Here is a 20,497-nt window from a genome sequence, read left to right as displayed (position 1 = left end):
AGATCAAAAGAAAGCCTGTAATCTTTAAAACCAGCAGTTTGGGTAGATAGCTCTTAATGCTATGAAAGGAGTTAGGAGAAGCATGAATGAGATGAAGAATTATACTTGTGAGGGACTAATTATTTACTTTACTACAAAGCCATGGGGGAGGAATCTGGCTTAATATGTAAATAAATAAAAAGTAGCAGTAACATTTGAGAAGCCAGGTGAACTCTGACAAACTTCTGAAGCCATGGGAGCTGAAAAATGGATATCTCATTAATAATAACATCCCAACTCTGGCTCTACTGCTTTTGCTGGCCCCACTAATGAACTAGCAAAAATCAACTAGTGTAATTCTTTGATAAGAAATCCACTGTAGGTCACGTCACCTAAGTGGGTTTTTTTGGTTTATGTTTTTCTAAAGTTTTAATATTTTCACTCTAAATCACCTATATCTGTTCTAATCATGCCTAGACCCAAACAAACAAAACAGACATCATACCGCCTTTCATTTTAGTGATCCAAGAATGTTATAAAGGCTGACTAGGCATGGTGGGGAACTGCCTTAAGGTACGGATGTTCCTTTGCAGATAACTTTGCCTATGGGGTGGCGGTGACAGCTTCTGTAGGGCTACTGTTTCTGTCTGCGACCAGAGCAGGCAGCGAGGTCTCATCTGCTCCTGAGACACTGGAAATGAATAAATCCAGGTGTAAACACAAGGTAACTCAAATGACTCTTCATACAACCCCAAGACTAAAGGATAAAGGAGCCTCTCTTTTAAGCAAATAAAGGAGATTGCCGTCACACCAACAGAAAATCTGAACTGAAGCTAAACTACTAGACTCAATGAATAAGGAATTGACAACTCAATAAAAAAAAGATCAGAATTCAGACCAGAAGGTTATTTTTTTTAATTCCAGTGGTCAACATTTTACCAGTGAGCTTCATGCTAACCATTAAAATGTCTAACTTGCTAAATTTCAATTCACTGTGAGCGTAAATACATAAAATCCACATCTAATCTTCTAAATCTAATATTAAAGAGTAAGCTGAAACTTCCCTACCATTTAATATTTATAACTGACATTGAACCACTACCTTTTCATGTTAATTTTGGATCAGATTTTGAGTTCACTTCCATGCATTCACATCAGTTAGTGAGTGGTATCTTGAAAATGGCTTAACTACAAATTATAGATGACTAAAACTCTTTCCTTCACCAAATCATAGATTTCCTCCTTTCATACTCTTTAACCTATGTGATCCTGGAGCACTGACCACTTTGGACCTCCTGGAAGCTCTCACATCTGCAGCTCCTATAATTTTGGCCCTCCCTGTCTTTCCCCTACTCTGACTAGCTCTCCAATATTTCTAAAATACTGCTCTCTCTATCCAATTTCTAATCATGGAGAATTCCATCAAATCAGTCCTCAGTTCTTTCTTTTCTCTTCCTTTGAATTCTTATCTGTCTCATACTTTGAACAGATATCTCTTGAGGATGACTTTGGGATCTCTAACTTTCAGACTGAAGTCTCTTATCTCCAGCTTTCTTTCGAACAGCTTAATTTAGAGGAACTGGGCTCCTCAATGTTCACAGCTCTCTGATTTCACTTCTACCTAGTGTCACACTACTTAAGAAAATCTTTTTTTTTTTAATTTTATTTATTTTTATTTTTTAAAACTTTTTTGGCACGGTGAGGTAATTAGGTTTATTTATTTTTATTTATGAACAGAGGTACTGGGGACTGAACCCAGGACCTCATGCTTGCTAGGCATGCACTCTACTTCTGAGCTATACCCTCCCTCTAACAAAACCTGTTTTTAAGGAGACATTTTAAAAACCACCCACTTTTTAAAAATCATTTTTACTGTCATTTAAGAACTTCCAAGTCACTCTCCCATTTATTTAACGACCTTTATCTCCAACAAAGTTACTGTTTTCCATAATGACTGCACAGACTTACTTACAGGTTTTCATCCATCTAAACTGCTGTTTTCCTTGCTATCTAGAGAGGGTTTTTCATTAAGATGATGTTTTTTTGCAAAACTACACAGACAGTAAGAAGATCAGCTGCTGCCAGGGGTTGAGGGGCACGGGGTAGGGAAGGTGGAATAGGCAGAGCACAGAGAACTTTGTGAAAGCACTCTGTACGATGCGATACGGATGGACACACGTTGTTATGTATTTGTCTAAACTCACAGAGTGTCCAACACCAAGAGCGAGCCCTAATGCAGACTACGGAGCCTGGGTGATCACCACGTGTGTGTGAAGCCTCATCCCACTCTGCTGGGAGACCCTGAGAATGGGGAGGTGTCGCGTAAGTGAGAACAGAAGGCATATGAGGAATCTGCACTTTCCTCTTACTTTTACTGTGAATCTAAAATCTGCTTTAAAAAAAAAAAGACTCTAAACCAAAACCTATCCAAATCAATGTAAATCATTACACAGAACTAATGAAGGTACTGAGCTGGTTTACTGGCTACCAATAAACAATATTCCACTGAATTAGTGTATTTAACACTTTTTGTATACTGTTCCCATATCCCCTTACCCGTTACCCCATATCCCACTCCCGTTACCACACCACTCTATATTTCATCTGCCCTGACTTTGTCCCTTCCAAAACTTTCTACTCTGCCTCTTAGAACCCCCTTCTATGATATAACCTGAACTTAACTTCCTTATATTCTCAAGCCATCAATGAATTCTTCCACCATTGACTTCCTTGCCTGCTACCTGCTGTACGCCCCTGACAAAACCACTCCGTCTTCTCATTGTGTCTAAATCCCAGGGGATGAATTTTGCTGGACATAATCCCACAAATTCACAAACTTGTATCACCTATAATTTATGATGTCTATTCTCACCTTTACCCCCATGGTTATGTAATCTTTATCAACTCAATCTAACCTTTGTCACTCTCCATGTATTTTCAAATCCTCCATCTTTTCACTCACCTGCAGCAAATTACTTCACCCTAACATATCAAGAAAGAGATGAAAATATCAGTTATATTTCATTGAACTCTCTGCTATCAAACTAATGAACTTACTGCACCTAAACATCCTTTCTCCTTCTCTCCCAGTATTGCAATTAAAATAAGACCCTCTCTTGTTCTTTCTCCAAATCCATCCGTCTTGGCTCTAGATTGCTTCTACTCCAAACTACCAAGACCTAAGGACTCCTCTTCCACTGATTTCAACTTTTTCAAGTACTACTATAACTCTCCTTTCAATTCTTCATGCCACTTTAGTAGAGAGCACAGGATTCGTTTATTTGAAACGCACAGTACTCAAGACTATGGATTCTTGATATTACATAAAGCACTGTGCTTGTCAGAGTCACAGTGACTCCTCAGTGCACACTTCTATTTTCTTAAACTTTTGGCTGACCTCTGGCAGTTTAGCCCACTGTCTCCTTGACATCTTGGCTGCTCTGACTTCACACTTTCTGGGTTTTCCTTCTACTTCTCTAGTCACTCTAAGTCTCCTTTGCAAGCTCCTCTGCTGCTGCAAGGTCTCTAAATTGCCTTTCCCAAAGACTGGTCCTAGGTCCTCTTCTCACACTAGGTGCTGTTACTGGGTGATCACAACCATTCACAGTGTTTTTCCTGCCACATTTAAGCAGACAAATCTTTATCTCCAGCCTAATGCAATATACTAAGTTTCAGACTCATACATCAAAACCTTCAGGATGTCTTCATCTGAATGTCTTAAGGCACTTCTAACTCACATCTGAACCTGAACTTAACAATCTTCTCTGCCACCCCCATCCCACCTGCACCCTGTCAGGTTCCTCCTCTAGAGTTCCGAGTCTCAATACAGGCATTTTCACACACCTGAAAAACTAGATGGCACTTCAAACTTCTCCCTGCTATCGTCTCCCCATACCCAAATGTCCCTGCCAAAAAATTCAAACTTCCAAATATCAACTACTATCAATCCACCTACTAATGTTTCCACGTCTCTTCCTTTGCACTGTGACTTTTCCAGGACAGGACACTGACTTCTCAACTAGAATACTGCAATGGCTTCCTAACTCATCACTCACCTTCCAGTCTTGCTCTATCACTAGAGTTTATTTACCTTACGGTAGCCAGGATAATCTTTCTTAAATACAATTCTGGCCGTAAGGTTCCTTCAATGGACTACTCGCTGTGCTTATATAATGTGGCTTCATGATCTCGGTTTTCATTTGTGGCCATTCCTCCTTTAAACTCTAGCCTCTGACCACAATGAAATTCTGTATGTTCAGCAAAGGGCAAGCTCATAGCACACATGATCAGCCCTCTGTAGCCAAAGGTTTTGCATCCATGGAGCCACCCAATCACGGATCTAATTCAATTCCCATTTTATATAAGGGACTTGGCGCATCCACAGATATTGGTACCCATGGGGATCCTGGAACCAATCCCAAGTGGATACTGAAGGATGACTGTACTCTGTTCACTCAGTCACCTGGCTAACAGCTGTTTGTCCCTCTGGTTGTGGCTTAGATAGATACCACATCTTCCTTGACCCACTATTACCACCCATTTAAGTTAGATTCCCTCCCAATGTACTACCTGAGCACACTACTAATTTCTTCAGGGAAGCACTTACTCTTTATCTTAACTAGCCACTTACTTTTCTCTGCCTGGTCCCCCAAATCCTGGCTATTAACCATAACAACAAGTCAGTCAGGGCTATGTTTATTTATTTGTTTGTTTTCTTGATAGAGGTACTGGGGATTGAACCCAGGACCTTGTGCAGACTGAGCATGCACTCTACCACTGAGCTACACCCCCTCCCCCCGCTCAGGACTATGTTTATCTTTTTCAACGTTTTATTTCCAGCACTCAGAACAGTATCTGGTACATAGAAGGCGTTCAAATATTTTTTCAAAGACAAGAAACTTGGAAAGAGTTATACACTTAAGAAAAGCCTATACCACTTTAGGTTGCTGATTCCATAATGTTTTGTATGCAAAATAAACAATACTTGCTATAAATCACATTAATAAGTTTTAGAAACCAGAAATTAAGAATACTTCCTTCATTAAATTTTTACTATGTATCTAAAACATTGTATCAATTGTAAACATCCTTGAGTCTCTGCTCCAATACTATGGTCACCAATTTCTGGGGCAAGTAACATCTATTTCCTTAGCTTTCCCTTGCTAAGTGATCTGTGCTCTCAGTTAATGAGGGCATCATAACATGACTCTTTCACAGAAAACTATCTCCACTTGGTCCTTATGGAAATTCTAATACGGTCGTAAGGAAAGAAAACATGGAAGAAATGAATTTTAAAGTCTTAAAAGAAGAAAACTTCCAGTACTAGAATAGTCAGTGGCAATAAAACAGATTTCATACATAACAACTTAGACAGGAAGGAGAATGGTAAATGGAGGAAATTCAGCAATTGCTGATTAACGTAAGGAGAGGAGCTCAAACTGGTAAAACACAGTTCATTCATCCATTGATTACTTATTGATGGAGTCCATGTGCCAGGCGCTAGGCATACAAATGGTTCCAACCCTCACAAAGCTTACATTATAGACAAGAAGACGAACAATAAGCAATGAAACTGATATAGGATTACATTTGAGGGTTAGTACCGTGAAGGAATGAAGAATGTCAGAACAATGGCAGGTGAGAAGGCCCAGAGTTTACAGCTGGCTTCACACATTTAAGCAAGGAAGGCAGCTATGAACATTACAACCAAGAATGCCATGGAAAACCCCAAAGAGCTGTAAACCAGGAAAAAAAGATTTTTTCCCTTCTCCCTAAGATGATTTCAGCTAATTAGACCCAAGAGCAGGGTTTAAAAGTAATTAGGATGACTCAGACAGCACCCTATACCTTGGCCCGGTATCTTTAGCAGAGCAAACTCATCTTTTACTCACATCTAAACCCACTTCTACAAGCAGCATTTTGCAGGAAAGAGGGAGGCACTTTTGTCTTGTCACTTTAGCAAAGCTATATTTTAACTAACCTCCGACTCGAGCACACCTTTCAAATCTTTTGATCACACAATACTTTGCCTAACCCGTTGGTCCTTTCCTTACATCAAAGAAATAGAAATGAAGAATAAGTAATTAATAGATGACTAGATCGCTTCCCTACCTTTCCTCTCAGTAATCTCCTGAACAGACTGTGTGAACAAGACAGTGTCTAAGGAAAGATCACAAGGAGTCGACAAGCCTGCACACAGTGGGAGAAGGTGACACATCTGATTCCTCATCTCAATGATCAGCTGAGATTACTTCTTTTTTCTGTTTAGAAACTTTCAAGACCAAGTAGACTCTTTAAAGTTGGTTCTGGGACACGAGTCTGCCTTCTCCCCAGATTGCCAGCCTTTGCAACCTTTCCGTTCCTACCAGTACTTGTCTCTCAAGTGTTGACTTTTCGAGCCACAATCAGCCAAGCCTGAGTTTGTAACACCTCTGCTATACAGAAAACAATACTAAACGTCGTAATAGGACAACATCGTTTTATTGTTTCAGTAAACTAGTTTACTTAATTTAATTATTACCAATTTATTCATCAGTAAAGCCAGGCACTCCCTTCTAGTTGTAAAACTCTATGATACGATAAAAGGGTGGAAGGAAGGAAGGAAGGAAGGAAGGAAGGAAGGAAGGAAGGAAGGAAGACAGAGACAGAGACAGAGACAGAGACAGAGAGACAGAGAGATTGCTTGAGGATAAAAATTACCAGAGGCAAAAAATAGAGTAGGTAGGATATTCTGAATGTCTTGGATTTTTTTTTTAAAGTAGGTTACTGAATATTTTATACATGAATCTAAAAAGAAAGCTTTGAAACAGGTATTATACAAAAAGGCATTACATCAAGTAATTATCTGAATACTATAAAAGCTTTAAGTAAGAAGTCATATAAAATTGAAGCTAAAAACTCTGGCAAAATGTAACAAAATGCTATTCTCAAAAGATACCTAACAGAGGAAAACATTCTTTCATCATGAGCAACATTCCAATCTCTCATGAGCTTGGGGAAACAACTAGTCATTCTGAGGCTATTACTTTATTAATAGGATACGTTTCCCTAAATCTTGTTTTCAGTTTAAAATAAAATGATTACTTTTTCATTTAATTAAATCATTAAAAGTTCCGTGCTATGAGTGAATAATAATGAATAGTTGAACAAACAGTTTTACTTTTTTTATGGCTTCAATTGAATTACAAGTAATGTGTCAAATATTAATTAACAGCTTTTGATCAAAGATCTTGGAATTTAAGGCAGTAACTTTTGTATGTGACCAAATTCAGTAGAGTACAGAGGAAATGTTATTCTTTCTATGCTGTTTTCTATTTGAAAAATAAAGCTGTTAAATGTTTAATTCATATGGAAAATATGCCCTAAGATTTTACAATATATATATCTAAACAGTTCTTTTTTTCTGCCCTCACCTACTTTCCTCAACCAGCCATGAAAGTAAACCAATCATATGCAGTTTTCTCTCTAATATTCCTCTTATGTGGCTATTTTTGCTAATTCTTTCCAGAATACTCAGAATCATTTAAATCAGTAATGTACTGTTTTTCTATAAATGTTAGAATACAGATTTGAGAAATTAAAGACCTATTTGTTTACTTATGAAATATATAACAGGGATTTTTTTTTTTTAAAAATCAAACAAAAAACCATGGCTTCCACGCAGGGAAACCACTGATTAAGTCCAGTGTTTGACTTCTTACAAAATGAGTCATCCAGTTGCCACAAATTCCCTTGTGGGAAAAAATGGGTAAAAGGCCTTAAATATGTGCAGAACCCCATCAAAGACATATATTGAAATAAACAAACCATTACTAGAAAGGTGATGATTTTTTCAAGTAAATATGACAACCCCATTAAAATGCAACACACGATTTTCTGCAAAGAAAATCTCAGATGAAATAGATGCTTTATATAAAATATTTACATATACAATGCATAAAACCCACTACGGTTAGTAACCTTTATGGCTTTGAAGAACTAGATATTTACATATCCTTCTTTCTGCATGTGCGTGTGCGTATGTGTGTTTTGTATATATTTTTAACAGTTGACAGCTGTTTTAGAGCATACAGAGATGCCAAGCTGAATGAGGGTCTTGATTACTTCAAGATTAGCTATCTAAAGTTTCTATTCATTTTAAGTGTTGTTAGTTGGAAGAGTCATTAGTCACTTCCTTGTCTCATAGAACATCAGCATACATTTACATTGTTAATGAACATTTGGGGTAAATGAATTAATGGCACTTTTAAACATCAATTCAGTCTTAATAACTTTGTATGTCACAGAAATGTTGGCTAGGATATAAACGAAAAGCCTTTTCAGTAAAGGTAACTACTCATTCCTGCAAACAATAAAAGATAAAATTAATTTAAAATGTTTTTTAACCAATTAAAAAAAAAAAAGAACCTCAATATTTAATGACTAGACCACAGGAAAATATGCACTTAAGGGGAAAAAAAAAAAAGACAAAAAACCAACCCTATGTTCTGAAATAAGCACACAGACTAGAAAATTCTGGTGAAAATATTAACACAAAAATATATTCACTTTTACAATATCTACTTACAGAAGTGCTTATAAATTAATTTGACCTATTTAATTATAAGTACTTCTTACAGATATTACATTTAAGAAAAAACATCACTAGGGAAGACAGTATTATTGTTACCACTGAATTTTTTTAAATGCTTAAAATTGAAATTGGACACTAATTTTTTCATATTATCAAAACCTTACACAGCAGTCTAAATAAAAGCAAATATAAAAATAAAAATCATAAAAATAAGTTGCATACTATTTTCATTAAAACCAACAATGGCATCTGTATGATGTGGAAGGTATTAAAAGATGCAGAAAAGACAAACACACTCCATAAACTCAAGGGCTTGTGTACTAAGGAAATAGCTACTTTAAGAAATCAATTTTTTTTTTTAGTTCCTAGAACATGAGTTAATGGCAGACCTTTACATCAATAAAGGAAAAAAATACTGTATTTGAAGTACATAAAACATGTGAATGACTTTGACTAATTATTATTTAAAAAAAATAAATCTTATAATCCTGATACATGTATTTATTTAATAAGTGAAAAATCAGTTACTTGAGACAATGAATCAACTTTATCAAATGTTTAGTGAATTAGTTAAAAACAAGGTAAGGCTTCAATAATTCTCACGAACTCACTGTTTCCTTCTAAGATACTATGCTATTACTAATACTGAGAAACAAATACAGAGTTCTGAATACACACACATTTAATACATTTTTATAGGGTAGACCCAGAATATAGTCTGTCTTTTAACAAATTCAATGCATAGATCTTTAAAAGTACAGTAACACAAATTTCAATTATTTAAAAAAAGGATATCAGACAAGTCTTTTGTCCTGTAATTATCTCAGTTTGCTGAAAGGAAAAAAAAATCCCTAACACCAAAAGCTTGGACTTCTTTAAAAGATGTACAAAGGCCATTTTGCATTTCAACATCCTTATGCTGAAGTAATAAACTGTTTATGCTTTTTTTAAAAGAATGACAGTACATTAAACATTTGGCTATCGGTAGTGTGTTTCCATAATTAGAAGTCACCGTTTTGTGGTGTTCATCAGCGTCAGAGCGCTGGACGTCCACCCGAGGAGAAGTCCTCAAAGCTGCCCTGCTCATCTCAACCTAGAGAAGGACACCCACGGCAGGCAGGGCTGGCTGGAGACCCTCTGCCAGGCTCCCCAGGGCTGCAGAAGGTATCTGTGTACAAAACTCACCTCCCGGCTTGCTGGAGTCACTGGACAAGGGGTCGATGCCCACTTCTTGTTCCTCTGGCTCCAGAGGATGTCTTGTTTCAGATAAGGAAGGATACATTATGAGAACTGGACAATGAATGTCACCAAAAGTGGCTACCTGGGAGATGAAAAACATGGAGAAAAATGATAAATTTTTTTCTTTCTGCTATGACTGGGCATAAATGCAAAACTGAAATGATTAAATGAGCATTACAAACAGTAACACGTTTCCCACAGGCTCCAGGGACTGTCAGCACACAATGGCAGGCACAGGGAAAGAAATGAAAAAGTGGCACAAAATTTCCATTTCAACAATTTCTCGCCAAAGCTGAACTTCACTGGTAACCTTTACCTCAATGTTCAATTACATTTATTTTTCAATAAACTTCTGTACAAAATGTCGAATTTAAAGTTAAATTACTGTTGCATTTATAACATCCTTTATTTTACTGCCCAAATAACAATTATAACAGGAACTTTCAAAATATAGAAAATATAGCAAACAAAAGTCATTCATAATTGTATTAGCAAAAAGCACCACTGTTAACATTTTAGTTTATTATGCATATTCTTCCTGTCTTTGTTCTGGGTATTTAAAATACAGAGAGTTTTAATGTGATCCACCATGCTAAATACACTGACTATATGAGTTATCGTATTTTCCTTCCCATAAAAAAGTCTGTGTGATCACTTCTAATGGATTCGTAGCATTATATCACTGTAACAACCGATGTAACCAATTCCTTATTAGTAAACAGGATGCTTTTGGTTACTTAACACTATAAACAGCCTCATAATGAGTATCTTTCAGTAATATGTGTTGTACCCATGACTGTTTCCTTAGGATAAATTCCTATAAGCATAATTGCTGGACCAAAATATGTATTATAAAAAATAATATTTCGTGGTAAGTTTTGGCAAATTATGCTCTAGAAAGATTTTCATATAATAGAACAATTCATTTCCTCTGGACCCTTCTCAACGGTGAGAATGAGTAACTCCTCTCTTTTTACTGAACCAATATGATAAAGTTTTATATTGCATTTGCTTGATAACTAGTGAGATTACTGAAGACTTCATATGTTTTCCCTGACATTTGTTACTGTCTTTTGTGTATACAGTTTATTATTATGATTGTCTTCAGGATTTGTAAGCATGCTTTAAATATTAAGTATATTAAACCTTTGTCATAAGCATATATATATCTTTCTCTGAGTGTGTCTGTCTCCAAATTATATATAGTTTTTGTGGGCATAGTAACTTTTTCATTTTTATGTACCCAAATATATCTGTATCTCCTTTATGGATTCTGCCTCTCGTATTATGCTTACAAAGGCAAGATTATGTAAATAATTACCTATGTCTTCTTTTATTGTTTTGAAGGGTTTTCCTTCTCAATTTTCTGCAAAGAATTCCAATTTAAACACAAGATGTTTTAGAAATTAAATTGTTTTTGAACTTCCAAACTACACTACTTATAATTTTTACATGTCTATAAGGTACAAGTGACATTCCCAAATCAGAATCTTCTAAAAAATATACTGGGTTCACTAATTTTCATCCAAAATAATGTAAGTAATATAATCTTTCAAATTTCAAGAGCAGGGGGACATGATAGGCAGGGGAAATGTGGAATGCTAAGTTGGAAAAGCAAGTCCAACCAAAATGAGTATATAATTTTGCAGGATGTAATCTCCACTAATGGAGGAAAGTTCCAGAGAAGCCCGTGAATACACAAATTCTTGTCCCAACACAAAATCCTCCTTTATCCTGTTTACTTTCTTTCTAAAACTCTCCCTTCTTAAAATCACTCTTGAACATTTTCTGATTTTTATCAGACCCCTCCAACTCTCACCCACCCCAACTCGCAGTCAGATGTTAACAAATCCTTTCCCCCTCAGATCATGGCAAGAGAAGCGGAGGGTTAGGCAAAATCAGCACTTAGGAAAACAGAACTTTCACTGCCAACAGACAGTAAGAATTTCAAAAGCCATAAATCCTAAGTTCATAAATCTAAACAGTTGTCAGTTCTTGCTTCTTCTGTGTACAAATCAGTGTACATATATGGAGCGCTAATTATACAGAAGGAACTCTCGGGAATGTAATCTAGTAGAGGATAGCAAAATGCAGATAATCAATTATAAAACAGATCTGATCAATTCTGCTGACCAAATGAATGAACAGATTGAAAAACAAAGTCCTTTACTACGGAGAAGTAAAGATCACCAAACTCAAACACCTAAAGGGGTCAGGCGAGAAGCATTATTAGCTACAGTTAACTTCGTCTGAGCAATGAATACATGACAAAAACTACTCTAACCAGTTCAGGTTCACTCATCACTTCATCCTCCCAACAACCCTGTGATGTACCTTCATTGTCATTTTCATTTTACCAAGAGAAAACTGAGGTGCAGAGAGATGAAGTAATGTGTTTACAACCACACAACCAGTAGGTGTTGAAGCCAGCACCCACCCTACCTGGCTCCAGAGCTCCCACTCTACCCCACTATCCACGTGGCTCTCATTAAGTCAAACAGACAAGGTGTACACTAAGGGGGTTTAAGGGGAGGAGGTCTGTGAACTGCAACATCCTCTTCTCTGCTTCAACATTTTCAAGAAAAGCTAGAAACCCAAAATTTTATGTGAAATCTCTTTAGTTCTGAGAGTTGGCAAATAATTTATTAAAAAAAAAAAGTGGGTGGAACTGATTAAACACATGTCCAAATTGTATTTGGCCATGGACAACTATTTTAATGTAAAATTCATAGTCTCCATACATTTTGTCATACTCTTTAAAAATACAAAGGTAAACATTTGAAAATGAGTATTACAAGTCAACTGCTGAATTTCCTTAAAATTTCTTTAACATTCTATACTATGTTTTCATATCATTAATTTCTCATTTTTATAGTATATACTTCCCACTGTTGCTTCCTATACCTGCAATATACAAATAAGGGGATTTTGTACATTTTAAACTTTTGAGAAATAAGCAACAAGCAAACTGATATCAAAGCATATTTCAAAAAGCAACATTAAAAAAACCCCTCTTTATAGCTAAAATAAAATACAACATGATGATCAAATATTCATTCAAGATGCTCATAGTTGCTTAGGGTCTTTTTAAATTCCTTAGAGAAAGTTAAGATCAAATCATTCACTGATTTTGGCTTTTATAATAATGTTTTAGAAATTGAGATGTCTGTGGTAATACCTAATAACCAGAAAACAAAATTTACTAAATACACCAGTTTACAACCATTCTATAGAATCAGGCATCTACTATATTTTAAATTATTATGCCTATAGATTGAAACTGAGTCACTGAAATGCCTTTATATTCAAATAAAGCAAACTTGCTGAACAGTAATAATGAGTTATTTTCAAGAAAATTGTTGAAGAAAGAGTTTGGATAATGTCCTTTTCTTTCAATTACAGATATAATAATAATCTAGTTCAAAAGTAACTTAAGAAAGTGCTGGGGTTTTTTTATTTTAAATACAAAGGGCTATTTTAGCTTTTTAGAACATAAAAAATACTTAACTGTGTTGGTTACTGCTATGATGATTATCTTACAAAATTACAATATAATGTGGCTTTCAAATATGAAGTAATTCTCTTAAGAACTTTCCAATTTGTGTTTTTGACTGTAACAACCACTGAAAATATATGCCTTTAAAAAGCAGGACAGCAAAGGTTTTTAAACAAATGTGTCTGTATTTATTTTAATCACGATTATGAATAAATTTTGTACCTATAAATATCAGACTGCAAGAAAACATTAAATAAAAATCAAATAAAGAATTAAGGCAATTTTCTTAGTCTGGAGATTTTTAAGATAACGACTATAAAAGTCAAAATGGCATAAACACTTTGAAACTCAGAAAAGACCACTGCATCTTATGTCGGTGTACTTGATAGGTCTCAATCTTCCCTACATAGATGCTAGGTATATACATATATAAAAATATATAATGACCAAAAATATGTAGCTTAGTAAATGACTCCTCAAATCCGTAACCGATAGACTTGTTTTTCTTAAATAATGCCAAGCTGTCTCTAGACTTGCCCGAACTGACAAAAATGGCAAAGAATTCTAAAAAAATAAAGGCGATCTTATTTTGTCCAATTCGGAAAGCACAGCAATATACCTTCTAAGACCTGAGAAAGGGATACCCCTCATTTGCCACACTACATATACTTACATATAAATAACAGTTAAAAGTTTCCTGCTTCTTATAAACTCAGAATTCACAAAACTCAAAGTTGGTTAAATAATATGGTTTTACTGATATCCTGGTCACAGGAATTGACACGTTAGGCTGAAACTGCCATTTAAAATCCAAAACTAATCATAAGGACAGTTGCATTAGCTTCACAAATCTGGTTTTTGCAGTATTAAATCTTAAAAGTAATCTGTCTGAAAAACGGGAAGTCTTGTGAAAATAGTTAATATTTAATGAAAGGGTAAGAGTTTAGCACTAAAGCCTGGAAGACAGTTTTCAAGTATGTTAAATTAAATTTCAAAACAATTTATTTTCCATGTAAACTGAAGCAATACAAGCAAGTCTGTAAGTGAAAATTTCAAATTATTAGCAGTGTATAGCCAAAAGAACAGATTAGTGGAATAAAATTTTCTCTTTTAAGAAATTATCATATAAACAAAACCTCTAGAAAAACAGGTGATTCCCTCTGAATCTGAAGTTCTATGTTTCTCAACTTCTATTCATTCTTACACGGTTTCTAATACACAGGCACGGAATTAGCATTCTGAATTGTCTCTTCTAAAGACATCCATATTCAGAAAAGCTCATATAAGCATACTTCATTCATTTAAATTCTTGACTGATGGTAAACTTAGAAGTCAAACACTGAAATGACAGAGTAATATTACTTTACATAAAGATAGCTCCTATAAGAAAAGCATATCAAAGAGCTTAAATGAACTGTTTCCATAGCACAGTTATAAAAGGGGGAGAGGATACAGCATAAATGAATTAACTGTTACAGGTAGCACACATTCTCCATGATGGGTATATAACCTAAAATATGACATCTTGGCTATAAAAGCATGAAATTGAAAGAAGCTCTGTTTTCGTAATTAAGACAGTAATGGAACATTATCTATAGAATTGGCAAAAAAAAAATCTCTCTATTTTTTATTTAGAAATATTGGTAGCTAGAGATTTTGATGGTCAGGAATAATGATGTTTTAAAGTCTTAATCATAAGGGAGAGAAGGAGGTAGGAAAGAAGGAAGAAGAAAAGAAAGAAAAAGAGAAATGACAGGAAACAGAAAGGATGAAGTTCCATTTTTAAATTCTGTCAATCTTTAATGCAAGAGTGCTACATTGGACTTAAAGTTAATTAAGTATTAAAATCAATCATCTGAAAGTCTTAATATTTAATATTGGTTAGATTGTATATCAAAGTAGTTTTATTATTTATTTACTCCAAACCTTTCCAGAATACTTCATCTGACAACAGGGGGTCTGTTTCTCACAAGATAAATGCATTTACAATGCCAAATAAATTATATATAAAAGCATTTATCTTAATACATGTCATTCAATATTAAATATCACCCATTGGTAAAATCGTGAAACCCTAATTCATTTTTGCCAAGCACACAATTGTATTATTCAAGTGTTGTCTATTAAACAGGTACAGGACTATAGTAAGGGTCTACACAGAGAACCATCGTCAAAAGAAAATTAAAACAGATTTAATGCTTATAATTTCCAGGCTATCAGAGCAAGAATTTCAGAGTAAACAATCAACTATAAAAATACTAGATTCACGAACAACCTACATAACCATGCAGAACTATGCAGAATATATGAAAGGTTCACAGGTGGGCTTAAATGTTTCATACCGCGAAATAGGAATCTGTTTGGCCTTTCAATATTCAAATGCTGTAAAGTAATAGAAGGTGGCAGTTGTGACCATATAAACCGGGAGAAAACTGAGCATATGAAGAGATCAAGTGGTCTGACAAAAACTTCTCCACGATGTATCCTCACATGGTTTCGGGGCTCTCTTGAACACATGCTGAAGAAGCAAAGATTGGGAAAGCAGCTCAGTCCAGTGACCAAACTTGTTACTATACAACCACACAAAAAGACTTCCAGCTGTCCCTGCCTTGCTTTATATATATGGACACCACCTCTAGCCATTTAAACTATGCAGTTAGGTTTTCATAAAATGAAGGGAACTATAACTAACAATTAGGAGTTCAGAAAGAACGAGCAATACTGAAAAGAAGAAACAGTCATAACTTGGTCGATTATATTAACCTGATGATGAGATTAAGAACAAGGAAAAGAAATAAATGGCCACTCTTCACCCAGGCATCAAATCAAATCAAACATTTTTGTCAAAAACTTCCCTTTGGTGCAGGCCCGGGAGGCCTAAGGTGTTTTCAGAAGCATATGAGTGACTGTGAGGAGATGCTTCTAAAACTCCACGTGGATCTGATGCTTACCCCTTTTAAGTGGTACGGCTGAGAAACCCAAAGACACTTTAATGAAAACAGCATTTTTAATTAAGTAATAATAGCAAAAACACAGCAGTGATTAGGAAGTAGGCACTGTTCAGGCACTTCTACTTTTAAACATCACAACCCCTCTATGCAACAGACACTATTTATTATCCCTTTTTCTGGTTAGGCAACCACAGAGAAGTTGGGGAATTTATTCACAGTCACACAGCTATTAGTGGCCAAAATACCTCAAATGACTTAATAATGGCTTAATAAATGTCTAAGAAAAATTAAACCAGGATTTATAGGATAAATAGTTTTCTTTATTGTTGACTATAGTATAGTGTACAGGTACACCGCAGAGAGACTGCGGGTCCGGTTCCAGACCACTGCAACAGAGCAAATGGCACAATAAGGAGTCTCACGAATATTTCGGTTTTCCAGTGCACTGAAAAGTGATGTTCACACTATACTGTAGTCTACTAAGTGTGCAATAATGGCAAATCTAAAAAATGTACACACCTTAATTAAAAATACTTTATTGCTAAAACATCATCTGACAACACAGGGTCACCATATACCCTCAAATACATTAAAAAAATAAAAACAAAAACAAAAAATAATGCCATATCTGCAAAACACAATAAAAAGAGGTATGCTTGTAAAGGAAAGCATTCTAGTTTACTTTTCTCCCAGACAAGCTTTTGAAGATCTAGGATTGTAAGTTAAATAGACACTTTATAGCCACATGGTATGGGTGTTCTCCAAATCATCATCCTAAGAATAAACACATGTCCAGTGAGAAAAGAAAATAAGCTGTGAGTGCAGGCATAGTTTATACATTCTTCCACAAAATTATAATTTGTGAATAAGTCACACTGGACCTTTGGAGTCACTATCAAATGGCCAAAATTGTGAATTATTTAGATCCTAAATGCTATGATTTTCATTACACCAACCACTCCAGTACTAAGTAACATCACTGAGGGCAGGCCAGCAACTAAGGAGCATCACCTGGTCCTCTACAGCCAAAGTGGCTTCAAAGTAGCTTACATAACAACATTTGCACTTTCATCCCTCCACAGTTTCATTCGTACTTCCTTCCCTCCTAATAGGGCCTTTCCTATTCACTTTTCTAAATCCTATACAGAATTGGAACAGCCAGCTTTCCCCTTGGGGACTGATGCCACGAGTGACTGTCCCTGCTCTTCCACAGCAGAGTCCTTCGTGTGCCGCACCACAATGAAGCAACAGATGCCAGTAACTAGAAAATGAAGAACTAAGTTTGTTCTGCGTTTTTGTCAACAGCATTAGTATAGATTTTTCTTATGGAGAGAAGGTATGTAATGGGAAACTTCAGTAGAAAGTAAAATTTTTGTATTCAAGTTTTTACATTTCCTCTGTAGTGTGACCACTCCTAACGTAGCTTTCAACTCTCACTTAAACTCTTGCAACGCCCTCCCCAATGGGTCTCCCAGCTTCCATTCTTCCTGGCTGTTGTCAACACTGTTGATTGCCTTTGCAACAAAATTCAAATTTTGTTCCAGCCATGTGCTCCTGGAGAGGAACCCAGTGGGTGAGTTACAGTTGGTCTAAGCCAGTCCCATTTCTTGTGCCATGTTGGTTGGGATGCATCATACCATGTGAATGGAAGTTGCCCAAGGGCTTCTAGAGGGACCCAGGGGGTGAGTTACAACTGCTTTAAGCCAATCATCATGGCCCCATTTCTTGTGCCAGATTGGCTGGGATGAGCCATTCCATGTGAATGGAAGTTGCCCAAGGGCTTCTAGAGGTTTTTCTCCCAATTACAAAGATGTATACTCTTAACTGCGGTGGATGACCCAGCCTAGATTCATCCCACCTCTAGCCACCTTGCTGCATGTAGTAACAGAAACCTTACTGTGTAACCCAACTGAGATTTCCTATTAGTGCCAGATTTCACAGCCGAACATATCCACCTCCTCCAGTCCATTACTATGTACCATTCAACATGACTTCTTTCCATTGTAAATCCAAATTCTTTTAAATCCAGGCCTAGCGCTCTGATCCTACCCTCCTCTCTGCCCTGCGCTCTGGCCACACTGGACTTTTTCCTGGTCCTTGAACAAAAACACAGCTCATCGCCACTTCAGGTCTGCACATTCCTACTTCCTCTGCTGCGACACTCTGCCCTTAGTATCACTGACATACCTGCTCAAGTTCAGGTCAGCGCAGAAAGCTTTTCCTGGAGCCTATCTAATCCACTGGCAAATCGTGCTGCTTCTACCTTCAAAGTGAAATCAAGAATTAGGCCATTCTGTACCACAGTCCCCCTGATCCGGGCCACAGCCAACCCCAGCCTGGACTATTTAATTCTCTCCAGTATGTCTCCTTGTTTCCAACCTGGCCATCTACAATCTCACTTGTGTGATCCATTTATAAGTTAGCTCAGCTCATGTCTCACCTCTGTTGAAAACTTTCCAGCAGTTTCTCATCTCACTCAGGATAAAATAAAATATCTTCACAAGACTCCACAGGATCCTGCCGGAGCTTCAGCTTTGATCTTCCATCCCCCCGCCCTTCCTGCTCAAGCCCTCCAGCCCTAAGGGCCTCTTTAGAGTTCCTCAAAGGTGCTAAGCAAGTTCTTGGCACAGGGGGCCTTTGTCCTTCCCTTAGTTCCAAAACACTTCCCCTTAGACACCCATCCACGGAGAGGACTCTCCCCTCCACCGCCTTCCACAGTCCAGGCTCAAATGCCACCTGATCTGTTAGGTCCCCATGATCACAGGGCCACACTCAGCACACACCCTCCCCTCCTCTCACTTTGTTACCCATCTTCACTGACGACATTTATCCCCAGCTGACATGCTCCAAATTTGTTTGTATTTTCCTTACCAGGCATCACTCTATTATAATTCTATGACTGCAAAAGCTTTACCTATTTTATTTACTTCTGTATCTCCCGTATCTGGAAGGTACCATTATGTTTTTATTTATGGCATTTCAGAGGACAGTTTGAAAGAATCCAATAAGGCACAATGAGAGAAATCTAACTGAATCCAAGTTAGTTATTAATTTAAATCAAGTTTTCAAGAATTCGTAGGTACATGTCAGGGACATATATTAGCATAAAATACACGTAAGTAATTAGAATTAAAGATATTTGAGAAGACAGATTCCAAAAAACAGACTACAAATTAGGAAATTAAGATCATCTAGTAATAATTACTTTAAAGAAGCAAGGACCTGTCCCTCTAGGTGAGAGTTAGCCTTAGACCCCGGGCCCTCTCCTGGGAGAGCCTGTGGCAGTTCAACACATGCTCTGTGGGGCTGCTCAGTACTCGCTCAGAAACACAAGGTGGGAGAAGAGAGCCCAAGTTCCCTACAGACCCACAGGCTCTCAGATGCCCCCTCACGCACACACACATTTCTGCCATCTGTACTCGCCACGCTCTAAACGGGTCAACTGTTATCTTGAACCTTGCCCATTGGTTAGAAATCCTCCCCTTTCCCACGGAAACCAGGGAAGACCAAAGGCAGCAAGAAATCTGTGCATTTTACCCAACCTGTGATCTGTGCTCTGTGAGTCAACCCCATCTACTTACATGAAAAAATAACTCACATCTGGTTCACGGCTGGAACCAGAAGTTTCGCTCCTAAATATACCACTACAGTGGGTGAAAACTGTCATAGGCCCTTGCATTTCAACTGTAAATGCTTAGATTTTGAGAAACTTCTGAGAAACCAGTAACATATTATTGATGGTTATGTGATATGCAAGCTTTACAAAGTTAACCATCCATAAATAAACAATAAAAGGACCAGGCACAAGCCAATGATGCAAACATGTCATTAACCCATGACAGTGATTAATCAAATTAATGGAGTTCATGAAAAAAGTTAACCACTGGAATTTCCAAGAATCTTTATGTATATTACAAAAAACGGAACAGCGTTTCAATGATAAAAGTAGAGTTTGAAAGTGTTTTAGAATAACATCTGGTTTATATTTGACATCAAGTAGATGATATCTTATGGCTAATCTTTTAAGTCAATTTTATTAAAATTACACATACACAAACACAAAGAAGGTATGCTATATGACTAACTCTGTATCTACTCTTGTTTTGAAAGATGTTTTTACTTTTATTTCAATTATCTATTTTCTCTTCAGAAGAATTAAATTCTACATAAAAGATGGCACTTTGTAATGAAAGACAAACTTTATCTATTTGTTAATTTCATGTAATACCTATCTCATGACAAACACGAGAATTAAATAAG

At 36.5% G+C, this 20,497-nt stretch overlaps 1 protein-coding gene across 1 annotated transcript in view; it reads right to left on the bottom strand.

Annotated features, from left to right (window-relative positions):
- The window catches only part of TBC1D5 (TBC1 domain family member 5), a 498,482-nt gene that overhangs the window by 298,961 nt on the left and 179,024 nt on the right, over window positions 1–20,497 (bottom strand). The window contains exon 4 of the mRNA XM_074371891.1: window positions 9,737–9,872. Within this exon, the coding sequence (XP_074227992.1) occupies window positions 9,737–9,833 (97 nt within the window). The 5' untranslated portion in view covers window positions 9,834–9,872. The remainder of the gene's footprint in view (window positions 1–9,736; window positions 9,873–20,497) is intronic.

The sequence above is a fragment of the Camelus bactrianus genome, chromosome 1 (genome assembly GCF_048773025.1).
Source record: "Camelus bactrianus isolate YW-2024 breed Bactrian camel chromosome 1, ASM4877302v1, whole genome shotgun sequence".
Taxonomy (NCBI): Eukaryota; Metazoa; Chordata; class Mammalia; order Artiodactyla; family Camelidae; genus Camelus; species Camelus bactrianus.
Note: the sequence above shows the minus strand (reverse complement) of the source record. Positions and strands in the feature narration are given on the sequence as shown.